Source organism: Phacochoerus africanus, chromosome 15, assembly GCF_016906955.1.
Source record: "Phacochoerus africanus isolate WHEZ1 chromosome 15, ROS_Pafr_v1, whole genome shotgun sequence".
Classification (NCBI taxonomy): domain Eukaryota; kingdom Metazoa; phylum Chordata; class Mammalia; order Artiodactyla; family Suidae; genus Phacochoerus; species Phacochoerus africanus.
The window spans coordinates 43,202,555-43,222,331 of NC_062558.1; the positions used below are offsets into that span (position 1 = coordinate 43,202,555).

At 51.9% G+C, this 19,777-nt stretch overlaps 1 protein-coding gene across 2 annotated transcripts in view; it reads left to right on the forward strand.

The window, feature by feature from the left end:
- Positions 1 to 19,777, forward strand: part of KIAA1671 (KIAA1671 ortholog) — a 195,085-nt gene that overhangs the window by 86,411 nt on the left and 88,897 nt on the right. The window contains exon 1 of one of the 2 annotated variants that reach the window (XM_047762199.1): positions 6,553 to 6,904. The exons of the other annotated variant lie outside the window; for it this stretch is intronic. Within the exon in view, the coding sequence (XP_047618155.1) occupies positions 6,854 to 6,904 (51 nt within the window). The 5' untranslated portion in view covers positions 6,553 to 6,853. Of the gene's footprint in view, positions 1 to 6,552; positions 6,905 to 19,777 lie in introns of those variants that run through there. 2 annotated transcript variants of the gene reach the window in all.

Sequence of the window (19,777 nt, forward strand, 5' to 3'; positions counted from 1 at the left end):
TCTCTTTCTGACTTACTTCACTTAGTATGAGAGTCTCTAGTTCCACCCACATTGCTGCAAATGGCATTATGTCATTTCTTTTTTATGGCTGAGTAGTATTCCATTGTGTATATATACACCACATCTTCCTAATCCACTCATCTGTGGATGGACATTTGGGTTGTTTCCGTGTCTTGGCTATTGCGAATAGAGCTGCAATGAACACGCGGGTGCACGTGTCTCTTTTAAGGAGAGTTTTGTCCGGATAGATGCCCAAGAGTGGGATTGCTGGGTCATATGGAAGTTCTATGTATAGATTTCTAAGGTACCTCCATACTGTTCTCCACAGTGGCTGTACCAGCTTATATTCCCACCAACAGTGCAGGAGGGTTCCCTTTTCTCCACAACCCCTCCAGCACTTGTTATATGTGGACTTACTAATGATGGCCATTCTGACTGGTGTGAGGTGGTGTCTCATGGGAGTGATCTATTTTCAACATTTTGCTTTTATTGGTTTTTCACTCCTTTTCTATCAGGGCCTTCATTCTAAACCAAAAGAAAAAGAAAGAAAGAAAAAAAAAGCCAAGTTTTCCATGACCATTTAGATTTTCTTATCACTCATTTTGGTGACCATGTCACTCAGCTCTCTTCCCCATCAGGTCTCTTGTTAGTTTTGGTTTTGCAACTCTGTCAGAACTGCTGGGCTGAAGTTGGGACAGTTATCTGTAGCTCTCACAGCCCTGGCTGCCTGGTTTGTTTTCACTGATGCTGTTTCTCTTCTGAAGAAATGATTCGGGGGGTGGTGAAGAAGTTTTTATTTTATTTCTAAAAGAGGTGTGTGTGTGGGGGGATGGTATGTGTCTCAGGCATGGGTAGCCCACAGTGAGATACCTCTGAATATAGAAGTGGCATTTCTGACTTAAGCAGATGTATTTCCAGAGAGGCTGAATCTTCTACCTGAACACAAGGTCTCTTGAGAAGAGAAACATTTAGCCATACTTCTCTCTCTCTCTCTTTTTTTTTTTTTGGCTTTTTACCCGCGGCATATGGAGGTTCCCAGGCTGCAGGTCTAATCGGAGCTGTAGCCACTGGCCCAGTCCACAGCCACAGCAACGCGGGATCCAAGCCACGTCTGTGACCTACACCCCAGCTCATGGCAACGCCAGATCCTTAACCCACTGAGCAGGGCCAGGGATCGAACCCACAACCTCATTATTCTTAGTCAGGTTTGTTTCCACTGTGCCACAATGGAAAGCCTCGGCTCCAAGCCACCTCCTCCAAGAAACCGTCCTAGGTGGCACCCTTTCCTGTACCTCCAGGCCCTTTGGCCTCCAGTGCTGTAACTTATTCCCAAGGGCTTCCCTCCTATAGAGCGTGAGCTCTCCTCCTCCCCCGCCACCCACCTCGTCCTTCCCTTCCCCCTCTCCCCCTTTCTCTTCACCCCTCCTTCTTCCTCCCCTTCTCCTCCTCCCCTCCTCCCTTTCTTCTCCTCCTCTTATTTCTTCTCATCCTTCTACAAAAGCTTATTAAGATGTAAGCTACATCCTGTAAAGTTCATTCTTTCTAAGTGTATGATGTATTCATTTTCAATAAATTTACCGAGTTGCACAACCATCACCACTGCCTGACACCAGAACCTTGCCATCGCCCCTGGCAAGCGCTAATCTACCTTCTGTCTCCAACATTTCACCTTTTCTGGACATTTCCGACCACGGTGTCATCCCACCTGCTTTTGTCCCCAAGCTCGGTGGTTTTAGTGCAGCCAGAGTGCTTCTGTCCCTTGTATAGAGCACTGGGCTGGCTCCCTCTTGTGCTTCCCAACCCCCACCCCAACCCCTTCCTTCCCTGTCCTCCCTCCTCGTGGTGGAGAGAACCCAGGGGTTGGTCTCCGTGCAAGCAGTTTCCATTTTCTTGTTTTTTGTTTTGAGTTGTGTGTTTTAAGTGATTTCCAGTGTTCCGCAATTGATAACACCCTGTGGGTTGGCTGTGCCTTGATGGGCGGGGCTTGGAGTGCCTTGTTTGGGGTAGAACCCCCCCCACACCCCCCACCCCCAGACCCAATCCTGCAGGGCTGACCCAGCTGGGTTCTTCCTTGTTGCCCTGTCAGCCAGGATGGCTGAACTCAGTACACCCCTGGGTGGTCATGGCCAAGATGATTTGAGCCCTTCCTGGGAGCTCCGGGCTCTGAGTGCCTGATCACACACATTACCTCATTTCCCCCTCCCATCCACCCCTGGGGGACAGGCACAGGGAGCTGAGGCACAGGGAGGTTCAGATTTCAGCCCAGCCGCACACAGCTAGCTAGTGCTGGGATGAAGATTCAAATCCAGGCAGTCTGCCTCCAGCATCTGCACCCTTTACCTGCCCCCCCCCCAGCTGCCTGGACCTGCCATCCCCTCCATGGACCTCACCCCTCCTCCACTGACAGCCTTCTGCTCTGTCTGTGCTCTGACCCTTCAGGGGAGTGTCAATTCCTGGGTGACAGGGACATGTGTTTGGCTTCTGTGGGCCTCTTTCCGTGGTTGAGATGGCACAGTGCACACAGTAGGTCTTCTTGCCATGTGTTGTGAATTCCCATCCAGGTATGATTCCTTGTCAGCGAGAGAACTGGGAATCCTCTGCCTTTCAGGAAACAGTTATAGAGTGCCTACTAAGTGCTGGGCTGCATGCCAGGCCCTGGGACCTCCAAGGTGACCCAGGCCTTGCCCATGGGGAGCCATAGCCCTGCAGGGAAGACAGTCTCTTGTCATGAGAAGCACCTTGACATTCCTGAATAGGAGGCCCAAGGACTCCTGCTTGCTCGCTTTGAGGACCTCCTGGATTGTGCTGTTTGCATTGGACTTAAAAAATAGTTGCATTTCTGGAGTTCCCTTTGTGGTTCAACAGTAATGAACCTGACTAGTATCCATGAGGACTCAGGTTTGATCCCTGGCCTCACCCAGTGGATTTAAGGATCCGGTGTTGTCCAGAGCTGTGATGTAGGTCACAGATGTGGCTTGGATCTTGCATTGCTATGGCTGTGGCGAAGACTGGCAGCTGCAGCTCTGATTTGACCCCTAGCCTGGGAACCTCCACAGGCTGCAGATGTGGCCCTAGAAAAATAAAGTCCCCCCTAAAAAAAGATGGCTGCATTTCCACAGATGGGAAGGGCCTGCCTGGCAGAGGGCCCTTCCTGAGCAAAGGCTGGGACATGACTGAGGAATGGGTGTCACTGTGACAGGACAGGGTGGCTGTACGGTGAAGGGCATTGAAGGCCAAGCCATGGGCACAGGCGGCAGGCACGTGGGGCCTGTCAGGTGCTTCCAGTGTTCTCAGGAGGGGCTGTGTCCAGGGGCACAGGGCCTGAATGGGATGGGTGCACAGGAGAGTGAGCGGGCTATCTGCTTTCTTAGAGGGCGGAGAAATTCAGATGCCCGGGAGGGTCAGGGATGGTCTGGGCCTGGCCATGGGGTGCCGGGGAATGTGGCCGATCCAGCCCCACTCAGAAATGCAGACCCATGGGCCCGGCCACCTGCATTTCCAGAGATGCCGGAAATCTGCATTGCTGACTCGCCATTCTTCCCACACTTCAGAGTTGGCAACTAATTCAAATAAAATAATGACACACACACACACACACACACACACACACACACACGCCGCAAAAAAAAAGCCCTGACACCCAAACATAATCATGTCTGGAGGCTGCCATTCTCCATCCCCAGTTTCCTCTCTGAATGCAGATGTTGATTTTAACTACCTCTTGTCTTTTTTATAGAAGTTTCTGCTCAAAGCTAAGCCCTCTGAGTAGGTTGGCATATAGGTTGCCTGTCCGTTCAGTCTGTTTTGGAAGGAATGAATGACATTGATAAGAGATGCCTGAAGACCTACTGTGTCCGGGCGTCATGCTAGACATGGGAGCCAGGCTGACCAGGATAGGGGGGCCTTGGGGAACTGACCTTGGAGGAGGGATAAAAGGAGGTGGAATCACCAGGAGAGGTGTAGGGGGTGGGGGGACCCTGTGACTGGGTTATGGGCTCTGGAGGGAGAGACCCAGTATGAGGAGGGGGACTGTGCATGTTTTTTGGGGGCCACCACCGTGGGTCTCCACACCTCGTGGCTTGGGAAACAGTAGACACTTACCCAGAGCTCTAGAGTCTGGGTCAGGAATTCAGGTGTCACAGGGCCCTGCTCCCTTCAAGGAGTCTGGGGGCGGGGTCCTTCCTGGCCTAGTCCAGCTTTAGTGGCCACACTCCTCCAGCCTCTGACTCTGTCCTGATGGCAACCTTCCCTGAGGGTGTGTCTTCTCTTCTGGATACTCGCTGGATTTAGGGCAACCCAGGGTAATCCAGAATAATCTCAGCACAAGATCCTCAATTTAATTACATCGGCAAAGACCTTTTTCCAAATAAGGTCCCATTTACAGTTTCTGGGTGGACATACTTTTTTGGGGGGAGGCGCTATCCCATCCACTACAGGGAGGAAGACGGCTTCCAACTGGGGAATAGTATCAGCAAAGTCCCTGTGGTCACCTGGCTCACCCTGTGGAGGGGGGTGGGGGCAGGTGTAGGGGCAAAAGGTAAAGGTGGGCAGTGGCCTGGGTGGGAGGGATGGGGAGCCAGGGCATCATCACCATTGCGCGTGCGTGTGGTCCTCCTGGCCAGGTGGCAAATGGGACCAGCCCAGCCGAGCTGAGTGAGATAAACTGCACTGGTTAGGGGTCATGTCTGGCCTGTGGTAGGGGTGCAGCAGGGGCCCAATGTTCCTGGAGTGTGACCTGGTGACAGTGGCCACTTCCAGGCTGGGAGTGGGCTGCGGGGAGGCTGGGGGAGTGCTCCATCACTGATGCCTGTCCACCCCCACCCGCCTCATCAGGGCTCAGCTCTGTCCTCACCTTGAACTTGCTAGGCCTGATTTTTTGAGTTTCTTTTTATTCTTCACTCCCTGCTCTGTCTTTCTGCCACTCCTCCACCCGCTTCCATGCTCACTCCCTGCTGTGCTCTGCTCTTTGTCCTAGGCTGCCTCTCCCCACTGTCTCCTCGATGTCTCTGACTTTCTTCGGGTGCCATTCCTTTTCCTGCCTGGGAGTCTCCCCATCACTCTCAGTGGTCCAGTACCCCCCCATGTCTGTCATCCCCTCTGTACCTTCCAGCCCATTTCTCTCTTGTTCAGTGGGAGGCTGAGTAGTTGGCCGGCCATCAGCAGCCTCCAGGCTCCCAGCAGTGACGGACAGTTCCTCCCCGTGTTATTCAGGGTCAGAAAGACCACCTCCCTGCCGTCCTGCTAGCCCTGGGCCCTTGGGGCCCAGCCTTCCACCATACTGTCCATCAGTCAGTCAGTGGGCAGGGGCTCGGCTATACCTCCAGCTACACCATCAGCTGGGACCAGCCCCCCAACTGGCTGTCTGTGGGGCCATGAGTGGCGGGGCCGTTTGCCCTTTGGATGTTGGTGGAGGAGCCACAGGGCTGCTTCTGAAGAGCTTTGAAGTTCACCCTATGGTTTCTGCAGCTGCTGAGCTCAGCTTTCCCCGCTGGTGTCCATGTGGGTTTCCTGTCAGCTGCTCTGCCCTGTGTTGGGTTGCGGGGCTGATGTGTGCGGCACGTATGGTCCCTGGGCCTGGGGGTGGGAGCCTGGCACCTCTGCCAGGGGCCTGCACCCCCTCCCTGCCTGGCCGCTCACTGGATGTCCGTCAGCTTGGGCCCTGCCCTGGCCTGGCCTGACAGAGGTGGTGTTAGGCTGGGGCCCCGGGGCTGCCCCTGCCGCTCACCTCAGCAGCTCCCTTTGCTCTGAGCTCATTTTCTCATGTGGTTGGGGGAGATGATAACGTTTCCCCCACCAAAGCACCATGGGGACTAAATGAGAGGTTTTGGTATTATTCTATCTCATCCGATGCACAAAATCCTGGAATGTGGGGGTAATCCATCCCATTTTACAGAGGGCCTAACTGAGGCTCAGGGAGGTGAAGTGACTTGGGAAAGTGACTTGCCAGGATCACACTCTTTCGAAGGAAACTCCCCAAAAGGGTCTCTTTGGGTTGCCCTTAGGTGTGCTCTAATTTGAATTTTTAATTTCTATGGATATTCCCCTGACCACCCTCCCCCTGCTCCTCACCCCCCAGCTGGCAGGTGGTGACTCTGGGAGCCGGTCTCTCCCTTCCTCAACATCCCTGGCCCCCACGCTGGGCTGTCCCTGCAGGAGCAGACAAAAGCCAGGACTGGTTGGGAGGCTTGGGTTCTACTCTTGTCTCAGTTTCCACCTTGCTGTGTGACCTTGGCCAAGTCCCTGGTCCTCTCTGAGCCTTCCTTTTCCCCCCTTTGTAAAATGGGGACAACCAAGCTCCTCCAGGGCTGCTCAGAAGCTTAGCTGAGTCAGAAGGAACTTGACTGAAGCTGGGCGGGGCCATGTGGGCCGTCGATGGGATCCTGAATTGATATATTTCTTTCATGTGGAAGGAGTTGAGGGGGGGGGGGAACCTCTCCTCTGTGTGCAGTTTTTTGGGGAAGTTTTTACTCACAGGACACACTCTTGCACACACACACACTCGGTTATGGGGCTTTTTTCTTCCTCTTCCTGCCGCTCAGCTGAAAACCCCCAGGTCCAGGCAGCCCCAGGAGGGCCCAGGGTCCCCACCACTCATCTGGGTTAGGGAGGGGCCACCCCTGGGCCCGCCCTCTGGAAGATGCTCCAGGCAGGGCTCCCTGCCCCAGAGGCACCCCGTGTTGGTTAGTGCTGGTTAGCGGGGCATCTGGCCGGTCCCCTGGCCACCAGCCGGCCCCTGAATGATTCATGCCGCCTTGAACTTGACTCCTGCGTGACAAGCCGCAGGCAGAGCCGCCCCCTCCAGAGGGAGACTGGAAGCTGCATGATGCAGGCGGCATAACCCAGGGCTCCAGAAATGGAGTATTATTACTGCCCCAGCCTGTTGAAGCTCTTGCGGTACCTCTGGGTGAGTGCAGCCGGCCGACTGGCATCTCCTTTTTCTTCTCCCGACTCCTGCCAACTCTGCTCCCTGGCTCTGTCTGGCCAGCAGCGTCTCTGTTTTCTTTAAGAAATGGCAGTTGTTTCAGGACAAGGGCGTGTTGGGAGAGGGATGGGAGTTTGGTTTGGGAGGCAGAGGGGGATCGTAGAAGAGCAGGGGGTCCTGCCTGCGGTGGATCAGGGGGCACAGTGGCCGCCCCCTACCTCCCCCAGTCCTCGGAAAAACAAGCAAAATAAGGAGCATGTTAGTGAGCTTTCCAGACAGCAACATTTCTTTTATGTACAGGACTATTCTTTTATTCTGAAATTACATCCTTCTTGCCTTTGTGTACATATAAAAATGTCTTGTCTTTTATGAGATGAAAGAATAGATTTTATCTTTCCATGAACTTCCTAATAAGCAAAAGTCAAAAGTTGGAACCCCCGCATTGCATTCTCTCCTCTGTATAACAGAAAAGAAAAAAGAAAAAACAGAAAACAAAACCAAACCCAAAACTTTTTCTGGCAACATGCCAAAAAGCAGGAAACCCAGGTGGAAGTGGTTTGTGGGGGTATAAAGTGCTTTTCAGATCTTGTTTTGACTCTGAGACTGACCTGTCATGTGTCCCCGGGCAAGTTGCTTCCCCTCTCTGAGCCTCTGTTTCCCGATCTGTGAAACTAAGGGACAGGCAGTGGGTGGTGGTGGGTTACGTAATATTCATCAGGGCTCCTTGAGCAGAGGGGCCTAGTGGAAACTCGTCACAGGTGGGTCTCAGTGTTCCAGAACACTTGCCACCAGGATGAGAACGCCCCAAAAAGAAAGACTTGGGAAATATTATTTTCCCCGCTGCTGAATGTTTGCAAATACTTCAGATGCCTTCTCACCCAGGGAATTTTCCGGAGCTCCTAAAAATACGACTTTAGGAAACATTGTCCTTCAGCCACTGCCCCCACCCTCATCTCCTCTCCCTCCCAAGTCCCCTGCGGCAGCTGAAAAACAGGAGACCCTCCCAGGGTATCTCCTTTGCTCACTGACTTTTGAATATTTTCGTCCTGTAAACATAAGGCGACATAAATTGATTTTATTATTTTTTATTTATTTTTTTTGTCTTTTTGTCTTTTTTTTTGTCTTTTGTCTTTTTTGTTATTGTTGTTGTTGTTGCTATTTCTTGGGCCGCTCCCACGGCATATGGAGTTTCCCAGGCTAGGGGTTGAATCGGAGCTGTAGCCACCGGCCTACGCCAGAGCCACAGCAACGCGGGATCCGAGCCGCGTCTGCAACCTACACCACAGCTCACGGCAACGCCGGATCGTTAACCCACTGAGCAAGGGCAGGGATCCAACCCGCAACCTCATGGTTCCTAGTTGGATTCGTTAACCACTGCGCCACGACGGGAACTCCCTTTTTGTCTTTTTTTAGGGCCACACCCATGGCATATGGAGGTTCCCAGGCTAGGGGTCCAATCGGAGCTACAGCTGCTGGCCTACACCACAACTCACGGCAGCACCAGATCCTTAACCCACTGAGCCAGGCCAGGGATCGAACCTGCAACCTCATGGTTCCTAGTCGGATTCGTTTCCGAATGGACTTGGTAGGAAACTTGGACAATTTTGAAGAGCGTGAGAAAGAAAACAAGAAGCCCCTAGTCATTTGTTTTTGGGGATTCTGCCGCCCACCAGGTCCTGATGACCTTGATGTGCTGGGCTCATGGGCACTAGGCTCTAGTGTTAGGGAGGCCGTGGTATTGTGATTTATTGTGAGAAATATATTTTTGATCTTTGTTCCTGTTTCTGGCACAGAGCTCCCCAAACCCTTGGAATTTCCTAAGTGATAAGAGTGTTTAAAGGTGTCTAAATAGTCACCCGTGAGAGTACGTTAATGAGATGACTTTTGGCCTGCACCTAAGGATGGGGGCTGGTTGCCAGGGAAACCAGCCACGCAAGCTCTTCCTCTTTCCCAGGAAGCCATGTCAGATGGACCTTGACCAGCCAAACACTGACTGCTCTAAGGGTCTGGATGAGTTAGGCGTGGCCCTCCCCATCTGCGCCGTCCATATGTGCGGTACAGGACATACATTTGCCCATCGCCCCTTCAGCCCGGTCCCCTAACTGCTCTTGGGTTTCTGCTCCATGTCGCCTCTTCATAAATTTTTGCTTTGGAATCCTTTCAGAATTATAGAAAAATTGCAAAGATGGTCAGGGGAATCCCTGTGTACCCTTCATCCAACTTCCCCTCATGTTAGCATCTTACTGTGACAACCATGGTACATTTGCCCAAGGCAAGAAATTAACCTCAGTGCAGTGCTGTTAACTAAACTCCACACTTTATTCCAGTGGTTCTCATCCAGGGGCGACCTGCAGGGGACATTTGGTAACATCTGGTGACATTCTTTGATTGTCACAGCTGAAGTGGGGGGCTGCATCTTAGTGGGTGGAGGTCAGGAATGCTGCTAAACATCCCACAATGCACAGGACAGCCCCTAACCCCCCCGCCCCAAAACCGCCACCAAAAATGATCTCCCCCCAAGCAACAGTCACACCAAGCTTGAGAAACCATCCTTGTTTCAGATTTCACCAAATTTTCCACTGATGCCCTTTTCCTATTTCAGGATCCAAGTCAGGGTCCCATGATGTATTTTGCCTCAACATTTCATCCATCGCAGTGAACGAATGAGAGCAGAATACTCCTCAATTTGTATGCCCACTGATAACCCAACCGTTTGCCCACGTCATTTAGAAATTGTCTGTAAACATGACGTTTCATGGCTGCTTAAAACCCACATGTGTCATCAGCCTTGATTTCCTCCCGCAGGTGGACATGCCACACACAGCTGAGTGACAGTCGTTCTCAGCCTTAAATCTGCATTCCCTTTTCAGGTTATTTCCCAAGTCAGCTTCTTAGAAGTGGGGCCATGTGTGGGCTGCAGCAGCTTTCTGCAGAGTTCGTCATTTGTCAGCGGTATGTTGGTGGCTTCCTGTAGGCGGCCGACCCCCGCCCCCCCCCGACCCCACGTAGCTGCAGTTCTATTCTGGGGGGAGAAACCGCACCCTCTGTCAAGCCCTATCACCTCCCAGCTGGGAAGTGGGGGAGGAGATTAAGTTTCTGCTTCAAATCATTAGTAACTGTAGCTGGTGGCTACCCCGCCACGGCTGTTTTGAGTTACTTAACCTCCTTTGTTGCTGAGATAACCCGGCCAGACGGGAACCAAGGCTGGTGGCCTTGTCGGGGCCTTGGCACCAAGCTGGTTGCTTGTGGTTGTCGCTTGCAACAATAATAACAATGGGGCCACCATCACTGCCACCATTGCTGCTGAGCACTCAGAGCGTCTGGAGCTCGTGCAAAGTGTCTTTCGTGGGTGTGTCATTACATCCTCCCCAGGACCTATAACTGCATGTGTGGCTCTCATTATTCCCCCCATATTGCAATTAGGGGACCCGAGGTTTAGAGAAGTTAAGCCGCTCATTTAAGTTCCCCCAGCTGGAAAGGGCCAGAGCCTATACTGAGCATGGGTCTCAGTCTGTGTTATTTTCATGCCTTCATTGAGCCTCGCTTTCCCGTTTCTCAGATGGGGAAACCGAAGCCCATGGGTTGAGGCAATTTGTCCGCCACTATCTAGAGGTTCTTTTTGGGGAGGGTGGGGGGCTTTGATACAGTGGCCAACACACCCCGGACTTTCCAAGACTCCCTGCGGCTGCCCAGCCAGCCTGCCTGGAGAGCCTGGGAGCAGACCCCTGGCTGGCCACCTGTTACCCTGTGTCACCTACAGCCAGGGTGTCACTTCAGACAGCTTCTTCAGGAAGACGCTACGTGACACAGGGATGGACCCCTCTGCTGGTGGTGGCAGGTGCCTCTTTAGCCTCTTTTCAGATGCCTCCTCGCCAGACTCTCTAGTTTGATGGTCCCATCTCCGTGCATTGGTGGGAAAAGTGCTTTGTTTTCTACGGTGATTGGTAAGCTTCTTCCCATGCTCAAATCCAAGCCCAGACTTTTTTTTTTTTTTTGTGGGTGGAAAAATGTCCAAATGTCTGAATGTGGTTAGTCTGGCCATTCTCTCCCCCTGGCCTCCTGGCTGCTTGTTTACTTAGCTTTGTCCCTCCCTCAGCCTGTCATCACCTCCAGGAATAATAATACCAGTCATGAGACAGGGACACGCATTCCTCTCTCACCCTCCAAGCCCTAGCTTGTGGAGCATTGCAGTTCATCCTCACAACAGCCCCAAGAGGCAGGTGTTATTATTTTAGAGATGGGGACCAGGAGGTCGCATGCCCTCTCAATACAGACCAGCCAGTTAGGGGCAGAGCTGGGGTTTGAAGATGGGGAGGTATGGCCTTCCTCAAGCAGGAAGGATGCCCATCTTTATCAGCCCCTGGCACAATGCCCAGCACATAGTATGTCTCAGTAGACACAGGCTGTTGGACCACCTGGCCGACTCAGCGTGTGGAAGGGGTTGTGGGGACTAAATGGCTGTGGGCTTTAGTTTGGGGTGTCTGGCACTCAGCACAGGCCTGTTCACCATCATTGCTGCAACTGCTGTTATTTTTACTGCCAGGTCCTGAATCTCAGAGCTTGGCTGCCTCGGTCTGTGCTAAGGGTCAGGTCTGGCTCTGCAGCGTCTGTGGCTGAAATAGAAGAAGTGACTATTTTTGTGCTGTGGGAATTGGGGCTGAGGTTTGGGCTGCAGGCAGCTTGTGTCATGAGACTCGAGTCACCAGCGCCTTCGTAAACCCAGTTGCGGGGTGGAGAGCTGGGTCTTGCTGTCAGGCCCTCCTGGCCTCTAGTCGCCACTGAGCCGGGGCCTCCGGCAAATCTCTTAACCTCTCACAAAGTCAGTTTTGCCATCTGTAGAGTGGGGATAAGAATAACATCTCCCTGGCGGGAGGTCCTGGAGGCCCCGTGAGGCAATACCTATGATCCCAGGGCCATTGTCGGTCCTAAAAACATGTTAGCAACTGATGCCTGTGTAGACACCTGCTGGGCCCTCAATTCAATTCAATTGAAAGCCCGTGGCAGGCCCTGTGCTCAGTGTTTGGGATGGTCAGTGAACCAGCCAGTTAAAAATCCCTGCCTCGGAGACTAACCTTCCAATGGGGGATTAGGCAGTGAACAGCAGGCTTGACACATAAGAACAGTGAATAGTATGTCAGGAGGTGGGCGGCTGGGAAAGAAGGACGGAAGCGGGTCAGAAAGCTCAGGAGGGCTTGGATGGGCAGGGATGGCAGGGGCCATGCCCTGAGAAGGTGACATTTGAACAGAGACTTTGGAAGAGGGGAGGGAATAGGTCGGGGGAACTTGGGGGAAGTGGTGGCAGCCAGGGCAAAGGCCCCGAGGTCCGAGCGCACAGGCAGTTTTGTGGGACCAGAAGGAGGCCAACATGGCTGCAGTAGAGTGAGTGAGGGGACGGGAGCCCTCGAGGTCATGCAGCGCCTGGCAGCCTCTCAAACAACTTTATCTGTGAGAGTTCCCGTTGTAGCTCAGTGAGTTAAGAACCTGACTGGTGTTCATGAGGATGTGGGTTCGATCCCCAGCCTCACTCAGTGGGTTAAGGATCCGGCATTGCCTCGAGCTGTGGTTTAGGTTGCAGATGTGGCTTGGATCTGGCATGGCTGTGGCTGTGGTGTAGACCAACAGCTGCAGCTCTGATTGGACCCTGAGCCTGGGGACTTCCATATGCCACATGTGCAGCCCTAAAAATTAAAACAAAAAGAGAAAAAGAAAGAAAGAAAAGAAAACAAACAAAAAAACACCTTTGCCTTGTGATCTAAAGGGGACGGAGCTGTGGAGGGGGGTCGCCTGCCGTAGGAGGGACACAGTCTGACTTGAACAGACTAGAGCAGGACAGAGGCAGAACCAGGGAGACCACCAGGAGCCTCTGCAGCTGTGCACGTGGGAGGTGACCGTGGCTCCCACCAGGGGCAGCGGAGGAGGCGGTGAGGTGGACGGATGCTGGGTCTGCTGTGCAGGTCTGCTGTCAGGGCTTGCTGATGGATTAGGTGTGGGTGGGATTGAGAACCATGCAGACACTGTGGATTTGGGGCCCAACAGTCATAAGAACAGTGCTGTCCTTGATGTCCCTTAGAAGAGCTGCAGGGGGAGAGGGTCTGGGGCCAGATGGAGATTCGGCCTCGGATTTGGTGAGTTTGAAATGTCCATTTGCCCGTCCATCACACGTTGCCCATCCCCTCCCTGGCCTCTCTTTTCCCATCTGTACAATGGAAGGTAATTCCTACCCTGCCCGTAGCTGAAGGTAGTTGAGACGCCTTGGTGGGAATTTGAAAAGACCTCCCGTGAGCATTCAGCCACTGAGCCTCGTGAATATTTCCTGGCAGTTCTGAGCCCCCAGAGAGAGGCTCTCAGAGCCTTTTAAGCACTGGGAGGCCCTGCTCACTTCCACCCTGGGGTTTATGGGATTCAGCTGGACCCAGGCCAGCTCCTCTTGGCACCTCCTTCATTGTAACAATTTGCGGCTCTTTTCCCACCTGGCATGGCCCTTACCCGGCAGGATCACTGCCCCCCTCCCCCCTCCCCTTAGTCTGCAGGATCCTTAACATAAATGAAGAGAGAACCCTGCTCTCAGGTGCTAATGACTCCCCAGGCATGGAAAGTCACTCCGTGGTCCTGGTGGGCCTCGGCCACTCTCTGTGCCACTGGGGACTTCAGGCTGATGGGCTGAAATGAACAGGCTTCCCTGCTTCCAGTTGGAGATCCCTCAGGCTGGCAGCCCTTGCAGTCCCAAAGGAGCCATTGCTGGGTTTCAGACCTTCCAGGGCTTAGACCCTTTAGAAGGGATGCACCAATCCAGAGACTGCCAAAAGGAATGATAAATTCAGGTTAGATGCTCTGGAGGGGTGGGCAAAACACTTATCGGAGCCAGGAGTCTGAGGTGTAATTGCTGTGTGACCCTGAGGCAATTGCCTTCCCTCTCTGGGCCTCAGTTTCTCTATTGGTACGTAGTATCGAGCTGGATTCTCCTTAAGGTTTTTTGTTTGTTTTGTTTGTTTTTGTTTTTCTTCACTGTGCACAATCTCCAAATTCTAAGGGTCCAGTAAAGAATGGAGCTTTGGAGGCAGACGGGTCTGAAGCCAGCCTTCCCTGCTGTGTTACCTTGAGCAGGTGGCTTCCTGTCTCTGAGCCTCATCTAGGGATGAATAACCCCCCCTTTTCAGTTGGAGATTATGTCAGCTTCTCATTGTGGAGACCAGTGGGGAGAGCACCCGGCACATCACAGGTACTAAATAAATGGGAGCCTGTACCTTACATTTCTTCCCAAGGATATTATCCAAACTGACTTGATAAAAGATGTGGGTGGGGGGCCTCCCTGGCAGAGTGATTTCCAGATCCGGACACTAGAGGGCGCTCCTGTTTTAACAAATTGCTTGGTGGGTGGCTGCCTTTTTAAAGCAGACACAGGATACCTTCTTTCCAGACCTGAGCATATGTAGTAACCCTCTCCAGAGAGGCAGATGCTCTGGTCACCCCAATTTTACAGATGGGGATACTAAGGATACCTGACTTGGTTAAAGTTACACAGAGGGAAGGCCTCAGAATTGGGTTTCTGGATTTCCATACTGGAGTCCTGGTGGCTCTCTGCCCCTCAGGTCTCCGGCTGCTTGAGTTCTAAGGCCAGTGAAGGCTAAGGTGTCATGAGAACAGTGCTGCCTCCAATAGCAGTCTCTGTGGGATAAGCCAGGCCAGCCCCAAACCTCCAGTTACTATAGCTGGAAAATCTAATATCGGGAGGGTAGGTATAGTATGGAATGTAAACAGTGGAATGAATTTTGCTAAGTTTTGCTAAATCCTAAGATGCTGGTCGGAGAGAAGCTGAACCTTTTCTTTTTTTTTTTTTTAGTAGCAAATCCGGCTTCAGTCCTTTAGCAATGGAGACACGAAAGCTTGATGCCAGCTGATGCCCATTCCACCACCCACTTTTGTCACTGGTGGGCAAAGAGATTCTCAGTGTTGAAAAGGCACTTGGCCTTGGGAGTTTCACTGAATGAAGGCAGGGTTTTCATGTCTGAGGCAGCATGGGCGGGGGGAGGGTGGAGGCAGCCTTGGCTGGAGGGGGAGCATCACTGGCTTGAGAGCCAGGATGCTGGGGTCTGGTCCTGCTCGACCTTGTGACGTGTGCCCCTCTCTGGGCCTAGCATCTTCATCCATGAGTTGGCTTGCTGTACACGTATATCCAGTGCCTTTTCTGGGCTGGGCCCTGAGCTGGGTCTTAAAGCCTGAGTAGGACAAGGGGGAAGGGACATTCAGGTTGTGGGACCAGTAAATATGGAGGCTTGAAAGTTCTGGAAGAAGTGGGAGATTTGAGGTACCTTTGTTTGGAGCTAGAACACAATGTAAATATTTCCTCCAGGGTGAAGTCATGCACAGAGGAGAAAGCTGTCTAGGAATCTGGTCCAGATTATTAGTCTCAGAAAACTCTTTGCTGGAGTTACCTGGTGGCTCAGTGGGTTAAGGAACAGGCATTGTCACTGCTGTGGCTTGGGTTGTGGGTTCAGTCCCGGGCCTGGGAAGTCCCACATGCCACAGGCATGGCCAAAAAAGGGAGAAAATGCTTTGCTTTCTTCTTCTTTTTTTTTTTTTTTTTTACAGTTCCCTTTGGGACCCAGCTCTTTATTTGTGCTTCCTAAATTGAAAATCCTTTCTTTTACGGAAGATTTGAATCAAAGTTTAGTTCCTTTTTTTTTTTTTCAATAAACTTTTTGATGATGGCTATTCTTTCTTTTTAATTACTTAATGAATTTTATTACATTTATAGTTGTACAATGATCATCACAACCCAATTTTATAGCATTTCCATCCCAAACCCCCAGCATCCCCCCACCCCCCAACCTCTCTCCTTTGGAAACCATAAGTTTTTCAAAGTCTGTGAATCAGTATCTGTTCTGCAAAGAAGTTCTTGTGTCTTTTTTTTAAGATTCCACATGTAGGTGATAGCATATGATGTTGGTGTCTCGCCATCTGACTGACTTCGCTTAGCATGATAATTTCTATGTCCATCCATGTTGCTGCAAGTGCTGTTATTTCTTTCCTTTTAATGGCTGAGTAATATTCCATTGTGTATATGTACCACATCTTTATCCACTCCTCTGTTGATGGACATTTAGGTTGTTTCCATGTCTTGGCTGTTGTATATAGTGCTGCAGTGAATACTGGAGTACATGTATCTTTTTGAGTCATGGTTTTCTCTGGGTAGATGCCCAGGTCTTTGCTTTCTTTTAAATGAAATCTGATGTTTTATGTAGAGATTCTGAGGTAGGGAGGGACAATGCAGACATATTCTGTTTAATGTCATATTAATGTTTTGTATTAAACCTACCTGTATTAATACCAACTCATTCATGTCAACACCTTATTTCATTGTTACAATGTGACTGTGATAATATAATCATAGGAAATCTTCATGCACCTCTTCCTGTGGGTCAATGCATGTATTTGCTGGAGCTGCCCTGTCAAAATACCATAGACTAGGCAGCTTAAACAACAGAAATTAATTTCCCCACAGTTCTGGAGTCCAGAAGTCCAAGATCAAGGCGTCATTAGGTTTGGTTTCTCACCTCTCTCTTTGACTGCAAAGGGGCTGCCTTCATGCTTGTCTTCATATGGCAGTGCCTCTGTGCTCACCCCTGGTGTCTCTCTGTGTGTCCAGAGTGCCTCTTGATAAGGACAGCAGCCTCCTTTTCTAATTACTTAATTACCTCTTCAATGACCCTCTCTCCAAATACAGTCTCATTCTGAGGTGCTAGGATTAGGGCTTCAGCATATAAATTTTGGGGAGACACAGTTCAGCCCAGAGCAGCCAGGCACATGGCAAAGCACTTTAGGTTGCCTCATTTTATCCTCACAGTAGTCCTGGGAGGGAGCTGCTATTATCACCCCCATTTTACAAATGATGAAACTGAGGCTCAGAGAAGTTGGGTCACTTGCAGATGCTCACACAGCTGCTCATGATGGAGCAGGGGTTTGATTCCGTGCTGCCTTGGAATGCCCCCCCTCCGCCACCCCATGTTTGTTAATGTTTATATTTGACTGGAATCCTAGGGAGGCCTTTTTTTTTTTTTTTAACCTCTCAAAAGCTATTGAACGTACCCAATGTTTCCTCATTGCCTCTCTGTACTCTGCCTTGTCCTTGTTTTAGGTGTGATTGGAAAAGACCCAGAAAGGGAGGGAAGGCCCTTGCCAGATGCCAGTGCTGCCCCAGCTCGCCTGGGCCCTCGCAGGTCCGTTGGCCATCTTCCCAGGAGGGGTGTGCCGGGGGCCGCCTGCTCCCTGCTCTGCTCCCAACCGCCTGTGTTTGCCGAGAGCAGCCTGGGCCCGGTGAAAGCAGCCTTTGTCCTCCAGTCCATTCCTCCCAGATGGGTGACCTAAGTCCCAGCTTGGGAACAAAGTGGCGCCCTGCCATGTGAGTGCAGGTCAGCTCTAGTGGCCTGCAGAGTCTCCCAGGCTAGGCTGGCAGGGGCAGTGGGGGTGGCCTTGGCTACGGGGCTGCAGAGTTAAGTGGGGTCCAGAAGGCAACAGAGCCCTCCTGGGTCCTCAGTGGTGATGCCAGGGGCTCCTCTGAGCACAGGATTTTACAGTTCATGGAGTTCTTCCATGCTTTCTGGGTTGGTGGAGCCTCCCAGATTATGCACATCATGCAGGGCAGGGCCTTGGAGAGGCAGGTAACAGTTGTCACAGGGAAGCACCTCAAAGCATAGGGGTACAAGCCAACCCCTATTTACTGGACTCATAATATTTGCTGGGTCAGGAAACTGGGCAGGGCTCTGTGGGGACAGCTGCTCCGTGATATGTGGGGTGTCAGCTGGGAGCCCTAAGCAGCTGGGGCTGGAGGCTTCTTCACACACTTGTCTGGTGCCTCTGACAACCTGGAGGCCCAGCTTTCTGGGGCTGCTGTCTAGGCACCTGCTGTAGCTTGGGCTTCCTCACAGCGTGGTGGCTTAGGGCTCCCAGTGCTAAGAGGACAGATTCTGCATCACCCTTTATGATGGACGCAGCATCAGGCATCTGCTGCTATTCTCTGTTGATGGAAGCATCACAGGCCCCCCGAGATTCAGAGGGAGAGGACATGGACCCCACCTCTCAATGAGAGGAGTGTCAAAGAATCCATGTTTCAAAGCTGCCACGGCCAGAAGTAAAAGTAAAATTACAAGGTGACATTTACTGAGCACTTACAATGTGCCAGGCCCTGTGCCAAGGGCTTCCCGTGGGTGAAGCCTACACAAACCTCCCCATAGCTCCAGGGAGCACTAGATGCACAGCCGGATGTTTTCCTGACAAGCTTTTGGCCTGAGAGGGTGGAGGATCCCAGGGAAATGAACAGGCTGCCATTCGGCTGGTGTTGAAAATGCCATGGTCGGAAGCTGTGGGCTGATTACTCCTCTAAACTTAGAATATTCCTTGAGTTCTTGAAAATTCTCACTGAGCCGTCTGATTCATCTCCTTCTCACTCACCACTTCTCCCCTTCGGTGTTTGTGTCAAGTGGTTTCTCTTCTCTGGGTGCCGATTTTCCCCCCATCGCCCCCACTCTGCAGCTCATGGGGAGGGTGCCTCACTTTTGAGGAACCAGCAGCAGGGCCCTCACGGTTCTGATGAAGGAGCTGAGGCATCCCTCAGCCCTGTGCGTGCACCAGCTTTGCTGTGCCTCTGGGGCCAGGCCCGATCAGGGCTCCTTCATCTGCCTCCCAAGGGCCTGACATATAATAGGTACCCAATGTATGTTTAGAGACTCGAACCCAAAAACAGTGAGTGAAGGATGACAGTTGGCTCTTGAAGGATGGAAATTCTCTCCTGTGCACCTCTGCACCCTTGGTACACAGTAGGCACTCAATACATGTTCATTGTGCCAAAGGAAGGAAGAAGGAAGAACTGGGCGAGTGAGACCACAAGCAGCAACTGGGCCTTACTGTTTTATCCTTGTCACGTGACTAAGTGCTTGCGGCCCATTCATTCTGTGGGCAGACGATGAATGAGCGACCCAGCAACCTCTCCAGGAGGATGTGTCTTTTTTCACATCTCTGTCCACAGCCAGGCATACAGCAGTGCTCAGTATTGCCTGCGAAGCTGAATGAAAGAAAGAGGGAATGAAGGAATGACTCAGTGAAACTTCCCATCATCAGAGGCCTTGCCTTGTGCACCTCTGTCTCTCCAGTTCCCAGCACAGAGTCTTGGCCTACAGTAGGTGCTCATTCAATGCTGAGCCAAGTGAAGGAATGAATGACTGAATGGATGACTGAATGGATGACTGAAAAGTGAAACTTCTTGAGTGTTGGGACGTGTCTTATTTGTTCCCCCAGTTCCTAGAATGGAACTTGCACACAGTAGGTGCTCAATAAATGTCTCTTGCACTGAACGTGTGGATGAGTACGTAAAAGTAGACTTCTGGAAGATAGAGCCTGTATCTTGTTCGTTCGCTTCTTTCCTCGGGTGCTCATACAGGGCCAGGCATACAGAAGATGCCTAGCAAATGCTTCCTGCTCTGCCCCAACCTTTGTGGGGGCATCCGTCCACTCCTGAGAATGGGCTGAGAGGGGAAGGCGGGTGGACCTCACTCTTCTCTATCAGCCGCCTCCCAGCCCCGGGCCTTGCGGCAGGCTTCCTGTTGTTCCCCTCCTCACAGGTGGACAGGAAGTCCCCGGAGGCCTGTCGGAGGGCTGCTTCCCATATTTTCTTCATGCCGGGCTGGCCCTGGTGGGACCCAGGCGCCACAGTGTGCCCCAGCACCGGCTGGCTGAAGAGCGGTGCCCCCCAGGGACCAGGCTTCCTGACCACGTTAGCAGTTCTATTTTAGAGCCTACCAGGCAGTTTGTGCACAAGGCAGGTGAAGCCTGGAAGAATGTTCTATGTGGAGCCATCCCTGA